This window comes from Gopherus evgoodei, chromosome 3, assembly GCF_007399415.2.
Source record: "Gopherus evgoodei ecotype Sinaloan lineage chromosome 3, rGopEvg1_v1.p, whole genome shotgun sequence".
In the NCBI taxonomy this organism is placed as follows: Eukaryota; Metazoa; Chordata; order Testudines; family Testudinidae; genus Gopherus; species Gopherus evgoodei.
Window position 1 is genome coordinate 177,071,125 of NC_044324.1, and position 19,724 is coordinate 177,090,848.

The window sequence follows — 19,724 nt, forward strand, 5'->3', positions numbered from 1 at the left end:
TCCATGTTGTAAAGTTTGAGGTTTTAAGTTTTACAAAAAAAATTCTTAAATCCATATATTTGGTAGTTAAACTGTGGTTTTATATAATATAGCATTTTTTCCATTACTTTTGAATTAATTGTGTGTTTTACCGTAATAGAACCGGGCCAAACTCTGCAATCAGATATATATATACAACTTCCATTAGGCCTAATCCTATATTCTTTACTCCAACAAAACCCCCACAAGTTAAATAAGACTGAAGTTAAAGGGAATTTTGTCTGAGCAAAGACTGCTGGTTTGGCCCACTGACCTGAAGTTGAAGGAAGAATATGGCCCCTAATATTTCCAACAGGATATCGTCAATTAAAAAGAGAAAGTGGCATTCATCCCATGGACATTGTTTGTTTGTATTGGTTTACAGATGCTGGCGGTCACCCATGTCTGTGCCATTGGCCAGAAGAACATCCGTGTCCTCCAAGAGTGCAAACCTGCCTTGGTTTCCCAAAGATGAAACTCTGCATCATTTTAGAACCACTTTTCTTCAAAGCAGTGTTGCCGAGATGGATGATGATATTTATTTAGGGATTCTTTATCTGCAGGAGACTTTTTTGTAAACATGAATTGCCTGGTTCTTTCCTTGGGCGGTGGCTTCCTATTTCATGCCATTGAAACATTACTCTTAGCTTATTACGCCTTCTTATCATTGGTTAGCTCACAGGGACATTTCCCCAAGCTAGAAAATGTGGGAGCTTTCAAGAATGTATCTGTTGTGCCAACTCAAGCAACATGTGGATTGCCAGACCGAAGTACTTTTTGTCACAGTTCTATTGCTGTTGAAAGTATTCAATCCTGTACCCAGCGGTTTTGTATTCAGGAGTGTCCATATAGATCTTCACCTGCCTCCTACACTGCACTTTTCTCAACAGGCCTTGGCACTTGTATCTCAGAAGACAAGAATGATTTGCATCCAGGCTCCTCCATTGACTCTCCAAGTTTTATTTTTCATAATCATAAGGATTGTTTTTCTACTCCCCGTTCTCAGAGGCTTGCAGCATCATTTACATTAACTGTGTGGCTGAAACCTGAGCAAGAAGGTGTAATGTAAGTAGTGTTGCATGTGTTTACTTTCATGGTGCTCTGAAAAATCATGGTAGTCAAGGCTGCTATTACTGTGCTATTCAACATTTAACAAAGGTGCATTGTGGGAAACTGTAAGACATTTAAAAAAATTATATTTCAAATTGGGGCTTCATGCTCTTCAAATATTAAGGCACATAAAGTCTGTTCTTGCATTGTTTACTCATGAGTAACACCATTAATTTCAATGGAGATATTTATATACAAACCCATATTCATTTTTTCAGTTAAATGTGTTGGATCCTAATTTATATAAACTTTTTTAAAGATTTGTAAATTTTAAAAAAAAGGGTTGGGTTGTGCCCTTTTTTGCTTTGTTTTTAAGATGGATGAAAATGACTTAACATTAACACCCCTGCCCTGCTTTAAAAAAAGTAGAAATATCAGGGGTATAAAGTCTTGCTGTCATGGTTTTGTTGGACGATTTCTGCCAGGTTTAGGGATAGACAACGTGGATAAGATAATCTCTCTTCGTGGACCATATTCTGTTGGTGAAAGGTTGAGGGATGTTTATTGAATTTGAAAGGTGCTAAACCTTTTAACAAAGGCTTATTTTATTCCAAATGTTAGTCATTGAAGTTTGAATAAGTGTTAAAAAATAAAGTTTTAAAAACTGACTAAAAATTGCTTCTTGTTTCAATTGCTTAAATTTCACTCTCCTGGCAAACGTGATATCATTATATTAGTTCTCCTATCAGTCTTTCAGCCTGGAGAGGACCTGAATCTAATGTAAAACACAAGCAGGTTGTTTAAAAAAACCCAACCTTTCAGGCTACCTTTATACATCTTAAAGAAAAGCTCAGTCCCCAAAGTTTTTCTCTTTGCAGGTGACCTTTAAAGTATAGTATGCGTAAAGCAGAATATGTTCACGGTGAACATATATTAAAAATAAAATGTTTTCATATCCGTGGAATGTTAAAATCTAATATGCTCCTCTGTACCATTATAGATAGCGATTGTTTATATTTTTGGACTTTACTCAGCTTAGACCAAAAAAAAAACTAGAATATTTTTTTCTTTTGTTTCTAGTTATTTTCACTTTGTGATTTTCATACAGCATCGCAGAGTATGGTGTTTTAAGCACACAATATGTTAAGATGCAATGCGTAATTACATTTAAGCCCTTGCCTTAAGCAGGGGACCACATACGTGTATTGATATTGTGGTCAAAATCAGTGGTTGAACCTGAGACCTACAGCAACAAAAGTGTAGGCCTTTACCCCTTGTGCTAAAGGAGAAACTCCGCTGTGATACAGTTGCAGGGTGTTATAGGTTATAACTACCGTGACAGTATATTACATACAGTACCTGTTGTCATAAACAGATAGCTAAGGGTTAATGTCTCTTTCACCTGAAACACCTGACCAGAGAACCAATCAGGAAACCGGATTTTTTCAACCTTGGGTGGAGGGAAGTGTGTCTCTGAGTCTTTTGTCTGTCTGCCTGTTTCCTCTGAGCTTTGGAGAAGTAGTTCTATTTTCTAGTCTTCTGTTTCTAAGTGTAAGGACAAAGAGATCAGATAGTAAGTTCTATGGTTTCTTTTCTTTGGTATTTGCATGAATATAAGTGCTGGAATGCTTTGATTTGTATTCTTTTTGAATAAGGCTGTTTATTCAATATTCTTTTAAGCAATTGACCCTGTGTTGTATCATCTTAATACAGAGAGAACATTTGTATTTTTTCTTTCTTTTTTATATAAAGTTTTCTTTTAAGACCTGTTGGAGTTTTTCTTTACTTCAGGGAAATTAAGTCTGTACTCACCAGGGAATTGGTGGGAGGAAGAAATTAAGGGGAGAGCTGTGTGTTGGATTGCTAGCCTGATTTGGCATTTCCTCTGGGTGAAGAGGAAAGTGCTTTTGTTCCAGGATTGGGAACGGAGAGGGGGAATCACTCTGCGTAGTTTCACAGAGCTTGTGTCTGGGTATCTCTCCAGGAGCATCTGGAGGGGGGAAGGGAAAAAGGATTATTTCCCTTTGTTGTGAGACTCAAGGGATTTGGGTCTTGGGTCCCCAGGGAAGGTTTTTCAGTGGGACCAGAGTGCCCCAAAACACTCTAATTTTTTGGGTGGTGGCAGCAGTACCAGGTCCAAGCTGGTAACTAAGCTTGGAGGTTTTCATGCTAACCCCCATATTTTGGACGCTAAGGTCCAGAATCTGGGAATAAGGTTATAACATGGGGTAGCAGCGGCGGGATATAGACAGAATCCAGAAGCCAGTAGGAATATTATATTTTTCTTTTCTCTGCTAAGGGCTTTTTAGCAGAGAGAAACAGTTTGGTTTTAAAAGGGAACCAGAGAGAATTTTTTTTTTCTGCTCTCTAGCAGTTTGTGGTTTGCATATTAAGCGAGAAGACTGTTAAGGGTCTTTTGTCATGCAATAGCCCTCCCATTAGGAGGCATGTACCAGCACTTATATGCATGCAGATAAAGTGGTTTTTCTGGTTTCCCTTAATTGAACATTAGCTAGAGAGAGAAAAGGAAAAAAGCACTGTTGCTAGGCAGACTTCAGGAGGCAACAGAGAGCCTGCAGTTCAGAAGATAAACATCGGAGGGCACCCCAACACAAGAAAACAGGAACCATGACTTCTAAGGCAAGGATTGACGTCGAAGAACAAATCAAAGACGCTGAACACAGGCGACAGATGGAGATGAAAGAAAAGGAAGAAAGCCTCAAACTGGCAGCCTTCCAAAGAGAACAGGCAGCCCAAGAGGCAGCACACAAAAGAAAACTAGAAGAAGAAGAGGTGGCCTACCGAAGGAAACAAGCAGAAGATGAGGCAGCCCACCGCCGAGAAATGGAAAAACAACAAAAAGAAATGGAAAAACAACAAAAAGAAATGGAAAAACAACAAAAAGAAATGGAAAAACAACAAAAAGAGAATGAAGAGAAGGAAAAACAGAGAAAACATGAACTGGAGATGGCAAAAGCTGGGCTGCATGTGCCAGCCAACCCTAACAACCCGGCGCCAATTATTGCTCCCCAGCACAGGAAATTTCCCACCTACAAGGCAGGTGATGACACCGAGGCCTTCTTGGAAAATTTTGAAAGAGCCTGTCTTGGGTACAGCATCCCCGAAGACCAGTACATGGTAGAATTAAGGCCACACCTCAGTGGACCTTTAGCAGAGGTGGCAGCTGAAATGCCCAAGCCGCAAATGAATGACTATAAACTTTTTCAAACCAAGGCCAGATACAGGATGGGGATAACCCCAGATCATGCCCGTCGGCGCTTCAGAACCCAAAAATGGAAACCAGAGGTGTCATTTCCCAAACACGCCTACTACATTGCAAAAAACTATGAGGCCTGGTTAACAGGAAACAACATTCAAACCTTGGAAGAAGTGAACCTCCTCATACAAATGGAGCAGTTCTTGGATGGTGTTCCTGAAGACATCACACGGTACATACAAGATAGAAATCCCAAAACTATCGCTGAGGCGGGGGAGATTGGAGCCAAATGGATGGAACTGGCAGAAAGCAAAAAAGCTACTGTCAAGGGGAACAATTACCCCAGGGGGCACACAGACCATAAACCCTACAACCGAGGACAGCCAAAGACCCTCCATACCACCCAAGTAAAGCCACAGATACCCTACTCTTCAACCTCACCAGTCTCCAGTAACTCACCTCGGCCCAGTGACCCATCAGATGGAAGATGCTTTAAGTGTAATGAACTGGGACATATCAAGGCCAACTGTCCCAAGAACACCATGCGAGTGCAATTCATTACACCACCATCACCCCAAAGATCCCCAGGCCCAGATGCCTCTCAAATACCCTTGGAGCGAAGGGAAAATTTGAGAGTGGGCGGAAAGAAGGTTACTGCGTGGAGAGACACGGGGGCACAAGTGTCAGCTATCCACCAATCCTTCGTTGACCCCAAATTCATCAACCCAAAGGCCAAAGTTACCATTTACCCCTTCATGTCACAAGCTGTAGACTTGCCTACAGCTGAACTGCCTGTCCAGTACAAAGGCTGGTCAGGAATGTGGACTTTTGCAGTCTATGACAATTATCCTATCCCCATGCTACTGGGGGAAGACTTGGCCAACCAAGAGAAGCGGGCCAAGAGAGTGGGAATGGTTACCCGTAGCCAAACCAGGCAAGCTTCCAGACCCATTCCTGTTCCTGAGCCGTCCACAGACGCCCCGTCTGTGTTACCAGAGACCCAGACAGAGGTAGTGGACCCGGATTCCATGCCTACCACTGAAACAGCCACAGCATCTCCAGTACCAGGCCCGGAACTGGAACAGCAACCAGCACCAGCAAGTGCAACCACATCTTCAAACTCAATGCCAGAGGGCGCCAGCGAGCCAAAACTGGCAGAAGCAAAAGACAGCCATACCCAAAAGGCTCAGCCAGAGCCTGAAATACCCTCAGGTGCACCAGCGGAGAGCGGTTCACCAGCAACGGAAACAACCCCATCACCTACATCGCTTCCAGAGGGACCAAGCCCAAGTCCCCAGTCTGAGGAAGAACTGGTGACCCCAGCCTCAAGGGAACAGTTCCAGGCTGAGCAGGAAGCAGATGACAGCCTTCAGAAAGCGTGGGCGGCGGCACGGAGCACCCCACCGCCTCTCAGCTCTTCTAATCGATCCCGGTTTGTTATAGACCAAGGACTTTTATACAAGGAAATTCTTTCTGGTGGACACCGGGAAGAATGGCAGCCGCAAAAACAGTTGGTGGTCCCAACTAAGTACCGGGAGAAGCTCTTAAGCTTAGCCCATGATCATCCCAGTGGCCATGCTGGGGTGAACAGAACCAAGGACCGGTTGGGGAAGTCCTTCCACTGGGAGGGGATGGGCAAGGATGTTGCCAAGTATGTCCGGTCTTGTGAGGTATGCCAAAGAGTAGGTAAGCCTCAAGACCAGGTCAAGGCCCCTCTCCAGCCACTCCCCATAATTGAGGTCCCATTTCAGCGAGTAGCTGTGGATATTCTGGGCCCTTTCCCAAAAAAGACGCCCAGAGGAAAGCAGTACGTACTGACTTTAGTGGACTTTGCTACCCGATGGCCAGAAGCAGTAGCTCTAGGCAACACCAGGGCTAACACTGTGTGCCTGGCCCTAACAGACATCTTTGCCAGGGTAGGTTGGCCCTCTGACATCCTTACAGATTCAGGGTCTAATTTCCTGGCAGGGACCATGGAAAAACTGTGGGAAACTCATGGGGTGAATCACTTGGTTGCCACCCCGTACCACCATCAAACCAATGGCCTGGTGGAAAGGTTCAATGGAACTTTGGGGGCCATGATAAGAAAATTCATCAACGAATTCTCCAATAATTGGGACCTAGTGTTGCAGCAGTTGCTGTTTGCCTACAGGGCTGTACCACATCCCAGTTTAGGGTTTTCACCATTTGAACTTGTGTATGGTCACGAGGTTAAGGGGCCATTACAGTTGGTGAAGCAGCAATGGGAGGGGTTTACGCCTTCTCCAGGAACTAACATTCTAGACTTTGTAAGCAACCTACAAAGCACCCTCCGACACTCTTTAGCCCTTGCTAGAGAGAACCTAAAGGATGCTCAAGAAGAGCAAAAGGCCTGGTATGACAGACATGCCAGAGAACGTTCCTTCAAGGTAGGAGACCAGGTTATGGTCTTGAAGGCGCAACAGGCCCATAAGATGGAAGCATCATGGGAAGGGCCATTCACGGTCCAAGAGCGCCTGGGAGCTGTAAACTACCTCATAGCATTTCCCAATTCCTCACTAAAGCCTAAAGTGTACCATGTTAATTCTCTCAAGCCTTTCTATTCCAGAGACTTACAGGTTTGTCAGTTTACAGTCCAGGGAGATGATGCTGAGTGGCCTGACGGTGTCTACTACGATGGAAAAAAAGACGGTGGCGTGGAAGAGGTAAACCTCTCAACCACCCTGGAACGTCTGCAGCGGCAACAAATCAAGGAGCTGTGCACTAGCTTCGCCCCATTGTTCTCAGCCCCCCCAGGACGGACTGAACGGGCATACCACTCCATTGATACAGGGAATGCTCACCCAATCAGAACCCCACCCTACCGGGTGTCTCCTCATGCCCAAGCTGCTATAGAACGGGAGATCCAGAACATGCTACAGATGGGTATAATCCACCCATCTACCAGTGCATGGGCATCTCCAGTGGTTCTGGTACCCAAACCAGATGGGGAAATACGCTTTTGCGTGGACTACCGTAAGCTAAATGCTGTAACTCGTCCGGACAACTATCCGATGCCACGTACTGATGAGCTATTGGAAAAGTTGGGACGTGCCCAGTTCATCTCTACAATAGACTTAACCAAGGGGTACTGGCAAGTACCGCTAGATGAACCTGCCAAGGAGAGGTCAGCATTCGTCACCCATGCGGGGGTGTATGAATTCAATGTCCTTCCTTTCGGCCTTCGAAATGCACCCGCCACCTTCCAGAGGCTGGTAGATGGTCTACTAGCTGGACTGGGAGAATTTGCAGTTGCCTACCTCGATGATGTGGCCATTTTTTCAGACTCCTGGCCCGAACACCTACTCCACCTGGAAAAGGTCTTTGAGCGCATCAGGCAGGCAGGACTAACTGTTAAGGCCAAAAAGTGTCAAATAGGCCAAAACAGAGTAACTTACCTGGGGCACCAGGTGGGTCGAGGAACCATAAACCCCCTACAGGCCAAGGTGGATGCTATCCAAAAGTGGCCTGTCCCAAGGTCAAAGAAACAGGTCCAATCCTTCTTAGGCTTGGCCGGATACTACAGGCGATTTGTACCACACTACAGCCAAATCGCTGCCCCATTAACCGATCTAACCAAAAAGACCCAGCCAAATGCCGTTAAGTGGACTAAGGAGTGTCAAGAGGCCTTTACCCAGCTTAAGGCGATGCTCATGTCTGACCCTGTGCTCAGGGCCCCGGACTTTAACAAGCCATTCCTAGTAACCACAGATGCATCTGAGCGTGGTATAGGAGCAGTGCTCATGCAGGAAGCAACAGATCACAACTTCCATCCTGTCGTGTTTCTCAGCAAGAAACTGTCTGAGAGGGAAAGTCACTGGTCAGTCAGTGAAAAGGAATGCTATGCCATTGTGTACGCCCTGGAAAAGCTACGCCCATATGTTTGGGGACAGCGGTTCCAACTACAAACTGACCATGCTGCACTAAAGTGGCTTCATACTGCCAAGGGGAACAACAAGAAACTTCTTCGGTGGAGTTTAGCTCTCCAAGATTTTGATTTTGAAATTCAACACATCACAGGAGCTTCTAACAAAGTTGCTGATGCACTCTCCCGTGAGAGTTTCCCAGAATCCAGTAGTTAAAAAGTGTTCTTAAAATGTAAAAGTCTGTTAGTTATATACTTAGTAGTATATGTAAAGGTGCATGTGTTGTATTAATCTGTTTATTTTCAAGTTCTAGAAGGAAATTGCCGCCAGTGAGCTTCCCCACTGTCTGCAATTTGGGGGGCGTGTCATAAACAGATAGCTAAGGGTTAATGTCTCTTTCACCTGAAACACCTGACCAGAGAACCAATCAGGAAACCGGATTTTTTCAACCTTGGGTGGAGGGAAGTGTGTCTCTGAGTCTTTTGTCTGTCTGCCTGTTTCCTCTGAGCTTTGGAGAAGTAGTTCTATTTTCTAGTCTTCTGTTTCTAAGTGTAAGGACAAAGAGATCAGATAGTAAGTTCTATGGTTTCTTTTCTTTGGTATTTGCATGAATATAAGTGCTGGAATGCTTTGATTTGTATTCTTTTTGAATAAGGCTGTTTATTCAATATTCTTTTAAGCAATTGACCCTGTGTTGTATCATCTTAATACAGAGAGAACATTTGTATTTTTTCTTTCTTTTTTATATAAAGTTTTCTTTTAAGACCTGTTGGAGTTTTTCTTTACTTCAGGGAAATTAAGTCTGTACTCACCAGGGAATTGGTGGGAGGAAGAAATTAAGGGGAGAGCTGTGTGTTGGATTGCTAGCCTGATTTGGCATTTCCTCTGGGTGAAGAGGAAAGTGCTTTTGTTCCAGGATTGGGAACGGAGAGGGGGAATCACTCTGCGTAGTTTCACAGAGCTTGTGTCTGGGTATCTCTCCAGGAGCATCTGGAGGGGGGAAGGGAAAAAGGATTATTTCCCTTTGTTGTGAGACTCAAGGGATTTGGGTCTTGGGTCCCCAGGGAAGGTTTTTCAGTGGGACCAGAGTGCCCCAAAACACTCTAATTTTTTGGGTGGTGGCAGCAGTACCAGGTCCAAGCTGGTAACTAAGCTTGGAGGTTTTCATGCTAACCCCCATATTTTGGACGCTAAGGTCCAGAATCTGGGAATAAGGTTATAACACCTGTAAAGACCACTGCCTCCTGAGCATCCACAGATGTTAAAGTCCAACCTGGGGTGCCTCTCTGTAACAAACCAAAGTCTACATACATACAGATGACATGGTTATAACAATAGAACCTTCAGACAGAACCAAATGTAAAGTCCCTTCAACTTGATCTCAAGGAATAATTGTAGTCCTGATGCAGAAAAGTGCTCAAGTATTACTCCTGCAGGAATTCTGCACCACTGTGCATGTGCAGAATTTATGGCCCCCACAGATTTCTTTGCTTCCCCACAGAAAAATGACTTTCTCATGGGGTAGCAAAGGGAAGCCACAAGAGCGCTCTTATAACTCTCCCTAGCAGTATGTTTTGGGTGCCCAGGTAAATCATTGTGGGGCGGGGGAGGGACTGGGGAAGACCTGGCTAGTGGCTCCTATCCTGCGCTAGGCTCAGCTGCTAGTTCTGTCTGAGCTGGGGAAGACGGGACTTCCTCTTCCGCTGCTTGGCATCTGGGGCTGTGTCAGACCCACCCCCTGATTTCTACCCGTGCTGTAGGAAGCTCTGCAAACTGCTTCCCTCCCCATGCTTCCTGTACCCATCGCTCCTCGGGGGAGACCCCCCTCATACCCAGACCTTCCCACCAAGCCTAAAGCCCTTCCTGACAAGCCCCACTCCTCCTGTACCTGGACCACGCTAATGAGCCACATGCACCTGGATCCCCACCTCACTGAGCTCCAACCAGCTGCATCTGGACCCCCACACTGAGTCCCCCACCACCCAACCCCCCCGCTGAACTGTATCCCCCCCACACCGTCCCACTGAGCCCCAACCACCTTCACCTGGACCCCCCCTGCAGAGTCCCATTATCATTGCACCCAGATCCCCCACTGATCCTCCTGCACCCAGATTGCCCTGCAAAGAACACTCTGAACCTACACCCACCACATTAAGCCCCTTCACACTTGGATCCTGCCTTGCTGAGCCTGCCTTCCCGCATCTGGTGTACCTGGCACAGAGTGGCAGGACTCTGGGATGTTTTGCGGGGAGGCCCAGTCCTTGCGCTGTGTGAGGGTTGGGTGCAGCCTCACTGCTGAGACGGTGTCCTGGGGGAAGCTGCACAGTGATCTCCCACCTCTGTGCAGCTAGTGGCCTGTGCTCTCTAGTGCCATGCTGGAGCCTCCACATTTATTTGACAATAAAATTTGCAGAATTTTAAAATGTGTGGAGAATTTTTTTTTTTTGGCACAGAATGCCCTCAAGAGTAAAGAATTTGCTTAATTTTAAACAGATTAGTAATCCCATTGAAGTAACTCTGTGATATGAGACTACTTGCATGGAAATTCATGTGATTAATCATCTGCTTAAAGTTAAGCATGTATTTAAGTGCTTTGCCAAACCAGGACCTCTGTTAGATAGTAGCAGTCATAGGCAAGGTCTTATGTCTAGTTCTTCTTTGGCTTCCTCCTTATGTTACATTCATTTTTGAAGAAGCATAAATGACTACACAAGGGGCATACCTAGTGCCTTCAGTTGTGGAATATCATGAAATTTACAATTTAAAATCCTAATTTTAATGTTTCTGTTCAATGTTTGTATTGGATACCAGCCGTTTCTGTGACTTTGGCAATAGATGTTCAGTACATATACATGCATGTTATGCTGCTAGACCATGGTTGATTACAAACTGGTGGTATAGCAGAGTGATCTTGGAACAAAAGCTCAGCACATCATCAGACAGAGGGAGTGCTTGGAGTATTGTGCAGATAGACACATTGGACCAGCCTAGTCACACAGAAGGCCAGTCAACCGCTTAGTGCTGCACAAACAGGCTCTGAAATCTGACTCAGCAGGCATGTAGTCCTCCACACAAAAGACGACATCACCAGAGCTGACAGAGCTGCATTTTTGCATTTTGTTATACTGGGTGTGTAGTGAACCTTTCCTTACATGCTCAAAGCAGTAGTAGGCCCTGCCTGTGTCTCAGAAAAAAATCTTTATAGGACAGAGAGACGCTCCAAACCCCATTTGCCCTAACAGAAGGTGCACTGAAGTGGAAGCCAAACTGACCAAGGCTTCACACAACTGCCTTGCAAAAGTTAAGGAGACAGGAAAGTATTAGTCACCCATTTTACAACTAGCTTAACTGAAAATTTACCCAAGTACTTCAGACAGTGTTAGAACAGAACTCTGATCTCAAATATAACAGACCCAAGTCTCATACATTTTTCCACACTGTCTTTCAGAATGAATCTACCAAATCTGTGTGCTTGCCTGTGCTGTTTGGAATGTGCTCTAACCACGTGATCCCACTCTGCTCCCAGAGCTAGGAATAGAACCCAGGAATGTAATGTCGAGAGACTGGAAGACTCCATAATAGAAAGGCAAATACGCACACAAAGATGCAGAATTAAGGCTGAATGTGTATTTACTAAGTTTACAATCTTCATGTTTTGTTAACATGCATATTTTGTATTTATACTTATAGGTCCCTCTTTTAAGTTAGCATTTTGAGAAACTGAAGACAGAATTGAAAGAAAAAAGAGAAGCACTAAGATTCCATATAATGTAGAAAGTTGTCTTCGTGTTACCATTGCATCTGTAATTTTAAGAACTTTGCATTTCTCTGCTTTTGGACAATAAAGCAGTGGCCCCCCACCCCCACCACCCTTTCCTGGTCTGTCCTCTCTTCCCGTCTCACTCCCCCACAATACCATACACATTCTGGATCCTATTTTCTTTTTGTATCGGAGAGGTGTTCATTCTAAGAATTTCGCAGTCCGGAAGTAACTCTCTGGGGATGTGTTTTACCAGGAAGTTGGAACAGTCACAGAAAATCGCTGTTCCTTGTTACAGGTCTGGCTGGAATGCAAAGTACCATTCATAACCAGAACTGATACTGTTATGCCTAGTTCACCTTTATTGACATCATTTCTCCCTCACACACATCTCACTTTCTTCCTCTTTTTTTCACGGGTGGATCACAATTCATATCTGTAATTTCCAGTTTTCAAAATTCAGTACATCAAGGTCATTTCCCTTCTTATAGTCATGATACCTGTGGGGATAAAAAAATGTGGGGGGTGTTTGTTTTAGATAAGTAAAATAAACAAATCCTGGATTATCCAACTATTGTTTATCCAGAAACTGGGTAAATCCAGTTCCTAAATATTTTGCTACTTAACTGTGCCTTCCCTCACATTTATTATCTACCAAAACTAGCATGTTTACAGGCAAACAAAACAGTGAGAAGACCAATCAACAATATATTAAGAAATGTGTTTTTCGTAAGCTTGGAAAATATGAGTCTGTGTTTGGCAAGTAAATTTTATTGACAACATCCCTGGGGGCTAAAAAGAGTAACAGTCAAAATCCATTTATTTTTCCCTTAGTGGTTTTAAATGCAAGTCAGTTAATGACAAAGGTACCTTTACCAATAAGCCAGCTGCTCTGATACTTTTGTGTGTAGGGGGGAGAGTGGACAACATAAAGGAATGAGGTTTAGTAGCAAATAAAGTATATTGGAACAAATTCTTATTTCTCTTGCTCCAGTGAGGTCTATGGAGACATGAGTGTAAAACTGATTTAACTCCTGATTTACTCCAGTGTAGCTGAGATCAGAATCTGGCTCTTCATGTACATGTTCATGGATGAGTGAGTTGAATTCTGCATGAATGGCTTGATGGATTGACAATGGAATGGAAAGCTTTTCAGCTTTGGATTGCTCACTCAGTAGTGCCTAAAATACCTTACTGTCTGAAGCCTCTTATGTAGCCTATTGTTTGCTGCTTAGCTTCCAACAACATGGTGATATGTGGTAAAACTACTTGGACAGCTAGATGTGTGAAATGAATTTGCGTGGCCTTAGTCGAGTCCCTTGTCCATCAGTGCCCACGTTGCATTTGGTGCTAATCTGAAATCTCAGCAGAAAAGCTAAGGATTGACTGAACAACCTTCTTGCAACTTGAGGGTTCTCTAGAGAGGGTTGAGGCATAGCTACAGATCAATGTGGGGGAATCTTGCACTGCTGGTGACTGACTGTGCTGCACCTGTTCTGTGGGAAAATATTGTCCTTCTGACACACACATCCACTTTATTAAAATTAAAAGAGTGTGCGCTAAAGGCTTAGTGCCTTATCAGGATGCAGTGTTGTGCAGCTTTGTAGGAAAAGTACAGCAAAGAAACTAATGAGCCAGAAGTTTCAATATTAGTTTTAGAGACTATAGCCAGCTACCATGTTTTCTGTCATAGATCCATGAAGAAAGGAAGTGAGACTGTGGGGAATAAATTGCAAATAAAAATTCTCCTTTCAAGTTATAGGGGGTTTTAGCAGGCAGATTTTTCCTTATGCATAGTATATCCTGTGACATCTCTGCCACTGAGCATCCTCTCATGTTGTATTTTTAACATTTTATTTTAATACATTCTGGTTAGCATCACTTTACTGCATAGCACCTTGTCTTGAGTGTGTCTGTCTGTATGCCTCTGACCTTATGTTGTTTTTCTTGGTTATTTCCAAAGGTGTGTGATGGAAAAGGCTGTTGATGGGCAGACTGTGTTCAAACTCACAGTCTCCGAAAAAGAGACCACGTTTTATTATCACACAGTAAATGGTTTGCAGCCGCCAATAAAAGTAATGACGCTGGGGAGAATTCTTGTGAGGAAATGGATTCATCTTAGCGTGCAGGTGAGTAAAATAAAAAAAAACACATTTAGTTAAATGCAGGAAATGTGAGAGTGGTATACCTGCACAAGCACCCAAACTATAGGGAAAATATTAATTAATTAATGGTAAATTGGAAGATCCTGCAGGAGTTGGTAGTTCTTGGAATATTGTAGAATCAGGCCCTTAAGGTAAATGTAAGTAATTTTGAGTACATTAGGGGACAGATTTTGAAATAAACCCTAATTTAGCATTGTCACAACTGCACACATTCAGCCTGGTGAAGCAGGACTAAAAAAGTCCCACAAACTCAAAGCTCTAGCACTGGAGGTAAAGGAGAGCTCCTACTAGTAGTAAGTATCATAGCCTCTAGAGGGCAATGTCTCACTCAAATATAGGCACAAAGGCCACAATCCTGCAGCAAGTTATTCATGTGCTTACGTTTATGCACTATGGATAGTTCTGTTGCTTGAGACAGACTACTATAATGTGCAAAGTTAAGCATGTGCTGAACTCTCTGCAGGATCAGCGTCAGAGAAAGTACATTTACAAGAGTGAACTTATTTGTATTAAGTGTCATTGCAATTATAAAGACAAAGCCCCTGCAATTTAAAAATTAATTTCCTCTTGACATATCAATGTTAATGATTTAAGAGATTGTGAGGTTCAAGCAACATTTTTTGTTAAATGTATTTACAAAAATCAGTCAACAAATACAACAGAAACTAAAATACTTTCAATTATTTGCATATCTTGGATTACAAACAATTTAATATGGTCTGTTGGGAATTCTAACTTCAATTAATAACTTTGTCAACACTAATTGTCCTGTATTTAAATGTTTTTCTTCAGTTAGTTTATTTTACCTGTACTATTTAAGTTTACTTGGTTAACGATACAATCAAGAAATGGCTTTAGTGCATTCTTGCAACTTGTTAAATAGTATTACTGTGATTTGCATTTGTAGAGCTGATCCTCCTCACTCATAGAAGTATCCAAGCCGTCCTTGATTTGGTTTTTTTTGGTTTTCTTTCTAAGATAACAGCATAATAGGAGCAAAGACTCCTGTGGCACCTTATAGACTAACAGACGTTTTGGAGCATGAGCTTTCGTGGGTGAATACCCACTTCCTCAGATGCATAATAGGGTGAATAAAATGTTGTCTGTTGGATTAAAAGAGTGACCTTAAGGTAGAACTAATGAACTTTACACTTCAGACACTCAAAGGGTGCTATATTACTACTATGGCTGTCACCCACGTTTTGTACTAGCTTCAGAAGCTGCTAAAGGCTGGGATAGCCAAGTGAAGAGCAAATGGACCAGATTTCTTTAAAAAAAAATGAAGTTTTAAATTGCATTTAAAAGAAAAAACAAACTCCCCAGCATTTAGTCCCTCATTTATTTGAGGCAGAGCTATCCACAGTGCAGTTCTAGTAATGCAGCTTGTGGCCGCCCTCCTCTCTAAGCCCTGATCTACACTAGGGGTGGAAGGGAGGGAGGGAGGGAGGGATCGATCTAAGTTACTCAAGTTCAGCTATATGAATAATGTAGCTGAAGTCAATGTACTTAGATCAATTTACCGCGGTGAGTCGACTCAGCCTGCGCCTCTCGCAGCGCTGGAGTACAGCAGTTGATGGTAGAGCGCTAGGGAGTCAATTTATCACGTCTAGACTAGACCCATAAACCGATCCCCACTGGATCGATCGCTGCCCACTGATCCGGCGGGTAGTGTAGACATACCCTAATAAATACAACCTATTGAAATTTGGGGAGACTATTGACTGAATCCTTTGCTGCAATGCTCAGATCGGCATAGATCCTTGCATACTGCGACCTGTAAGCCACAACTTCCAATAAAGGATGATAATGTCAGCAGCCTGTTCAATATATTGTAGAGTAGATATGGCTTTTGATCTCCAAACAGTGTGCATTGAGGCCTTTAGTTTGGTAATGTTTTTGTAGTCCCTACATTTATGTAACTCTCAGCAAATGATAAAAGGAACTAGTTATACCATTTTGCAGGGATGGGAAGATGGCAAGTTACCAATATTGGGGCAATGATTTATGTCAAGTGTGATGATTTATGTCAAGTAGCAGACTGGAAGTTTCCAGAAACCTCAGCAGACTCAAGCGTTGTCTATATGGGGGCACAGATGGGAGTGTTCTTATATCAAATTTAGCTAACTCAAGTTAAAATCCTAGTGGAGACAAGGCAGTCTGTCTGTTTTCACATGAGTTAGAGCGTTGCGTTAAACCCCAGGTTCCCCAATACTCTAACTCATGTGAAAACTACAGCCTTGTCTTCATTTGAATATTAACTGGGGTTAGCTAATTTAAATACACATCTTTTATTTTGTAGTCAAGACAAGGCTCAAGATTGATCTAATTGCTTGAACATTATGGAAAAAGTTCAGTGCCATTCTCCAACCAACTTGATTTTAAAGTGTATATTTGTTAGGTGCCATGAGTTTTGAATCCAGGCTTGGGGGGCTGATGGGAGCCTTACCTTCTGTACCACTGAGCTGTGAGGGCTGATAAGGGAACTGCTGCTAGTACCCCACCACTAGAAGCTACACCCAATGACTCAGTGGGATCAGATGACTAACAGACTGCTGATTAAACACCACTGATATAAAATTTCCTGTTCCTGTCCCATCCCTTGTTTGAGCAACTAATCGCTAGGCCTGTTGCTGCTCAGAACTCTGAGACCAAATCGCTGTCTCCTTGCCTCGCTCTTGCTCCTATTCCTCCTATCTGACCTTGTTCTTGCTATCACGCCTCCTGCCTGTTCCTGTTTCCTTGTCCTGACTCCTGTTGCTGATCCTGGCTTTGTCCCTTGGCGTGACCATGACCCCAGTGCTACTCCTGGCTGTGACCACTAGGTCAAACAGCCCATGTTATGGGCCCTGATAGCTTTCTCAGACCAACCTTGGCTCCTCTGGGACTTCTTGTTGAACTCCTTGACTGAGTATGGACACTGCTGGGGCTCTAACCCTGCTATCATGCCCAGAGGCCTCTGAGTTCACAAGAACAGATGGCTACCCTCCAGCCAGAAACTGAGGGACCAAGTATGATAGCTGCAGGCAGGAAACCGTTCCTTGCAGGAGCAAGCTACAGTGCTCAGTGTGACTGTGGGTAACCACGCGGCTTCTCTTATAACACCAACTTGCGGGACCAGCCCAAGAGTTCCTTTGCTAGAGAGAGAGGGTGAAATCTGCAATAAGTTTTGCAGGTTCATTACCTATTGCAGACTTCTGTTTATGTTTCAGCCCCAGGAGTACATCATAGATCAAGTTAAGATGGGGCTAGTACTGAGCTTGCCCACAGGGGAGGACCTGTCATGGGCCTCTCGCTTTTTTGAACAGAATCACCCAATACTGACCAACTGGGACTCTCATAAGCCTTTGCCATTATTTTTGGTGACCCTCACAAAGTCTGCATGGCAGATTCTGCCTTACCAAAGCTTAGGTGAACCCAGGGGTTAGCCCTTCCTATGTTGCCTAGGTCAGATGCTTGGCCATGGACACTTCCTGGAATAATGCTGCATTCCTCCATTGGATTTGGCTTGGCCTTTGTGAAGAACTAAAATATGAGCAGGCAAGGTGGACCCCCTCCCTCCCTCTAGTTTAGAGGCGTTCATGGACTTGGGCATCCAGATAGACAACAGACTGCATGAATTGAACTGGAACATAGGAGGACCTCACCTACCTCTCACCCTTACTCAAAGCTCAGCCCTCAGGGCCCAAGTGAGCTCAGCCTTGGTCAAGCCATAGCAACATACCTGCCTGTCACTGAGTGAACGACAGCACAGAAGACAAGAGAACTCCACTTCTGTTATGGAGGAGCAGAGAATGTGGTAACGTGTCCTGTCAAACACACTGCTAAGCTGATGTCAGGGAAGAGACTAACCCCACACCCAGTTGGGGACTTGCGCCTGAGTACCACCAGGAAGAAACCCTGAGATTATGCTAACCCAGGTGTTCCTTATCTATCTATACTACTATAGATTTCCCTGAAATTGAGGATCCTGCAGGTGGCAACTGGGGAGCATGGGGAAGTCCTATGGTTTACCCCTACTTCCTTTTACCCTGATTTTTAGGGGCACCTTGGCTCATCTGTCATGATCCCCATATTCTGTGGTCCCAACACATCATTGCCTTCCTGTCAAGTTTTTTTTTAAGGAGAATTGCCTTTTCAGTCAAGAACTCAAAACCCTCAAAACTAAGCCAGGTGGTTCCCTTTCAGCAAACCAGTTGTTCCCCCATGTGGTGGCAACCCTGTTGTACCTAGAAACATCAATCCTGCATGATGGACCACATCTTCCTGTGAAGTACAAAAGACGACCAGGATGTTTTCAAAAAATGGAACACACACTGGCTATCCTTGCATCATGTTTATGATTTGCTGCATTGACCTTCAGCCTAGAGCCACAGTTCCATTCAGGCATATAAATTTTATGTCCAAACCAGAGCTAGCAGCATGAGGGGAGCACCTCCAGTAAAACCTAGCTAACCCTGTAGGTGCCCCTGTATTTTTTGTGGGGAAAAAACTGATGGCTCTTTGAGACTTTGTGCAATCGATACATTTTACCATTAATCCCAGAGCTCCTGAACTTAGTATGGTCATCTTGAGTGTTCACCACACTGGACCTTAGAGGAGCATCTAGTTTGACAGCTTCTAGAATGAGGCATGGACACTTAGAATATTTGGTAATATCTTTTGGGCTCACTAGTGCTCCTGCTGCCATCCAGCACCCGATCAACAACATATTTCAAGATATCCTAGACTGTTTTTAGTGGCATATCTAAACAATATGTTAATCTATTCTCATAGTCAAGCAAGCCATGACCACTATATCCATGAAGTTCTTACATAGCTGTGCCAGCATGCATTACTGCAAAACTGGAAAAGTGAATATTTGACCAATTGTGACAAAGTTCCTCCTCTACCTTGGTGGGTCCTGTGCTTATTGGCATATTTGCTCACCTCAGTGATCTTCCCCACAGTCTAGGTCAACTCCTCCTGTGTCTGATCAGGAGTTGGGAGGTTTGGGGGGAAACTGAGCCAACCCTCTACTCCAGGTTCCAGCCCAGGGCCCTGTGAATTGCAGCTGTCTATAGTGCCTCCTGTAACAGCTGCATAACAGCTACAACTCCCTGAGCTACTTCCCGATGGCCTCCTCCAAACACCTTCTTTATCCTCACCACAGGATCTTCCTCCTGGTGTCTGATAATGCTTGTACTCTATAGTCCTCCAGCAGCATACCCTCTCACTCTCACTCTCACTCTCACTCTCACTCTCACTCTCACTCTCAGCTCTTTGTGCCTCTTGCTGCCAACTCCACTCACACACTTCCTCTCCTCTGGCTCCCCCATCCCTGACTGGAGTGAGCTCCTTTTTAAACCCAGGTGCCCTGATTAGCCTGCCTTGATTGGCTGCAGGTGTTCTAGTCAGCCTGTCTGCCTTAATTGGTTCTAACAGGTTCCTGATTACTCTAATGCAGCCCCTGATCTGGTCACTCAGGGAGCGGACGCTTGCTTCTCCTGGGGCCAGTACTGACTCTTCCTTCTACCACTCTGCTGTAGAGGAAGGAGGGAAAGGGCTGCTGCTGCTGCTGCTGCTGCTGCTGCTGTTCCTGCTGGGCGCTGGGCCTCTCTGCTGCTGTTCCTGCTCCTGCTGCTTCCCTGGCT

General features: G+C 44.1%; 1 protein-coding gene across 1 annotated transcript in view; it reads left to right on the top strand.

The window, feature by feature from the left end:
* The first annotated feature begins 486 nt into the window (after positions 1-486).
* The window catches only part of USH2A (usherin), a 596,134-nt gene continuing 576,896 nt past the window's right edge, over positions 487-19,724 (top strand). Inside the window, 2 exon segments of the mRNA XM_030557510.1 lie at positions 487-1,083; positions 13,893-14,058. Coding sequence (XP_030413370.1) covers positions 599-1,083; positions 13,893-14,058 — 651 coding nt within the window. The 5' untranslated portion in view covers positions 487-598.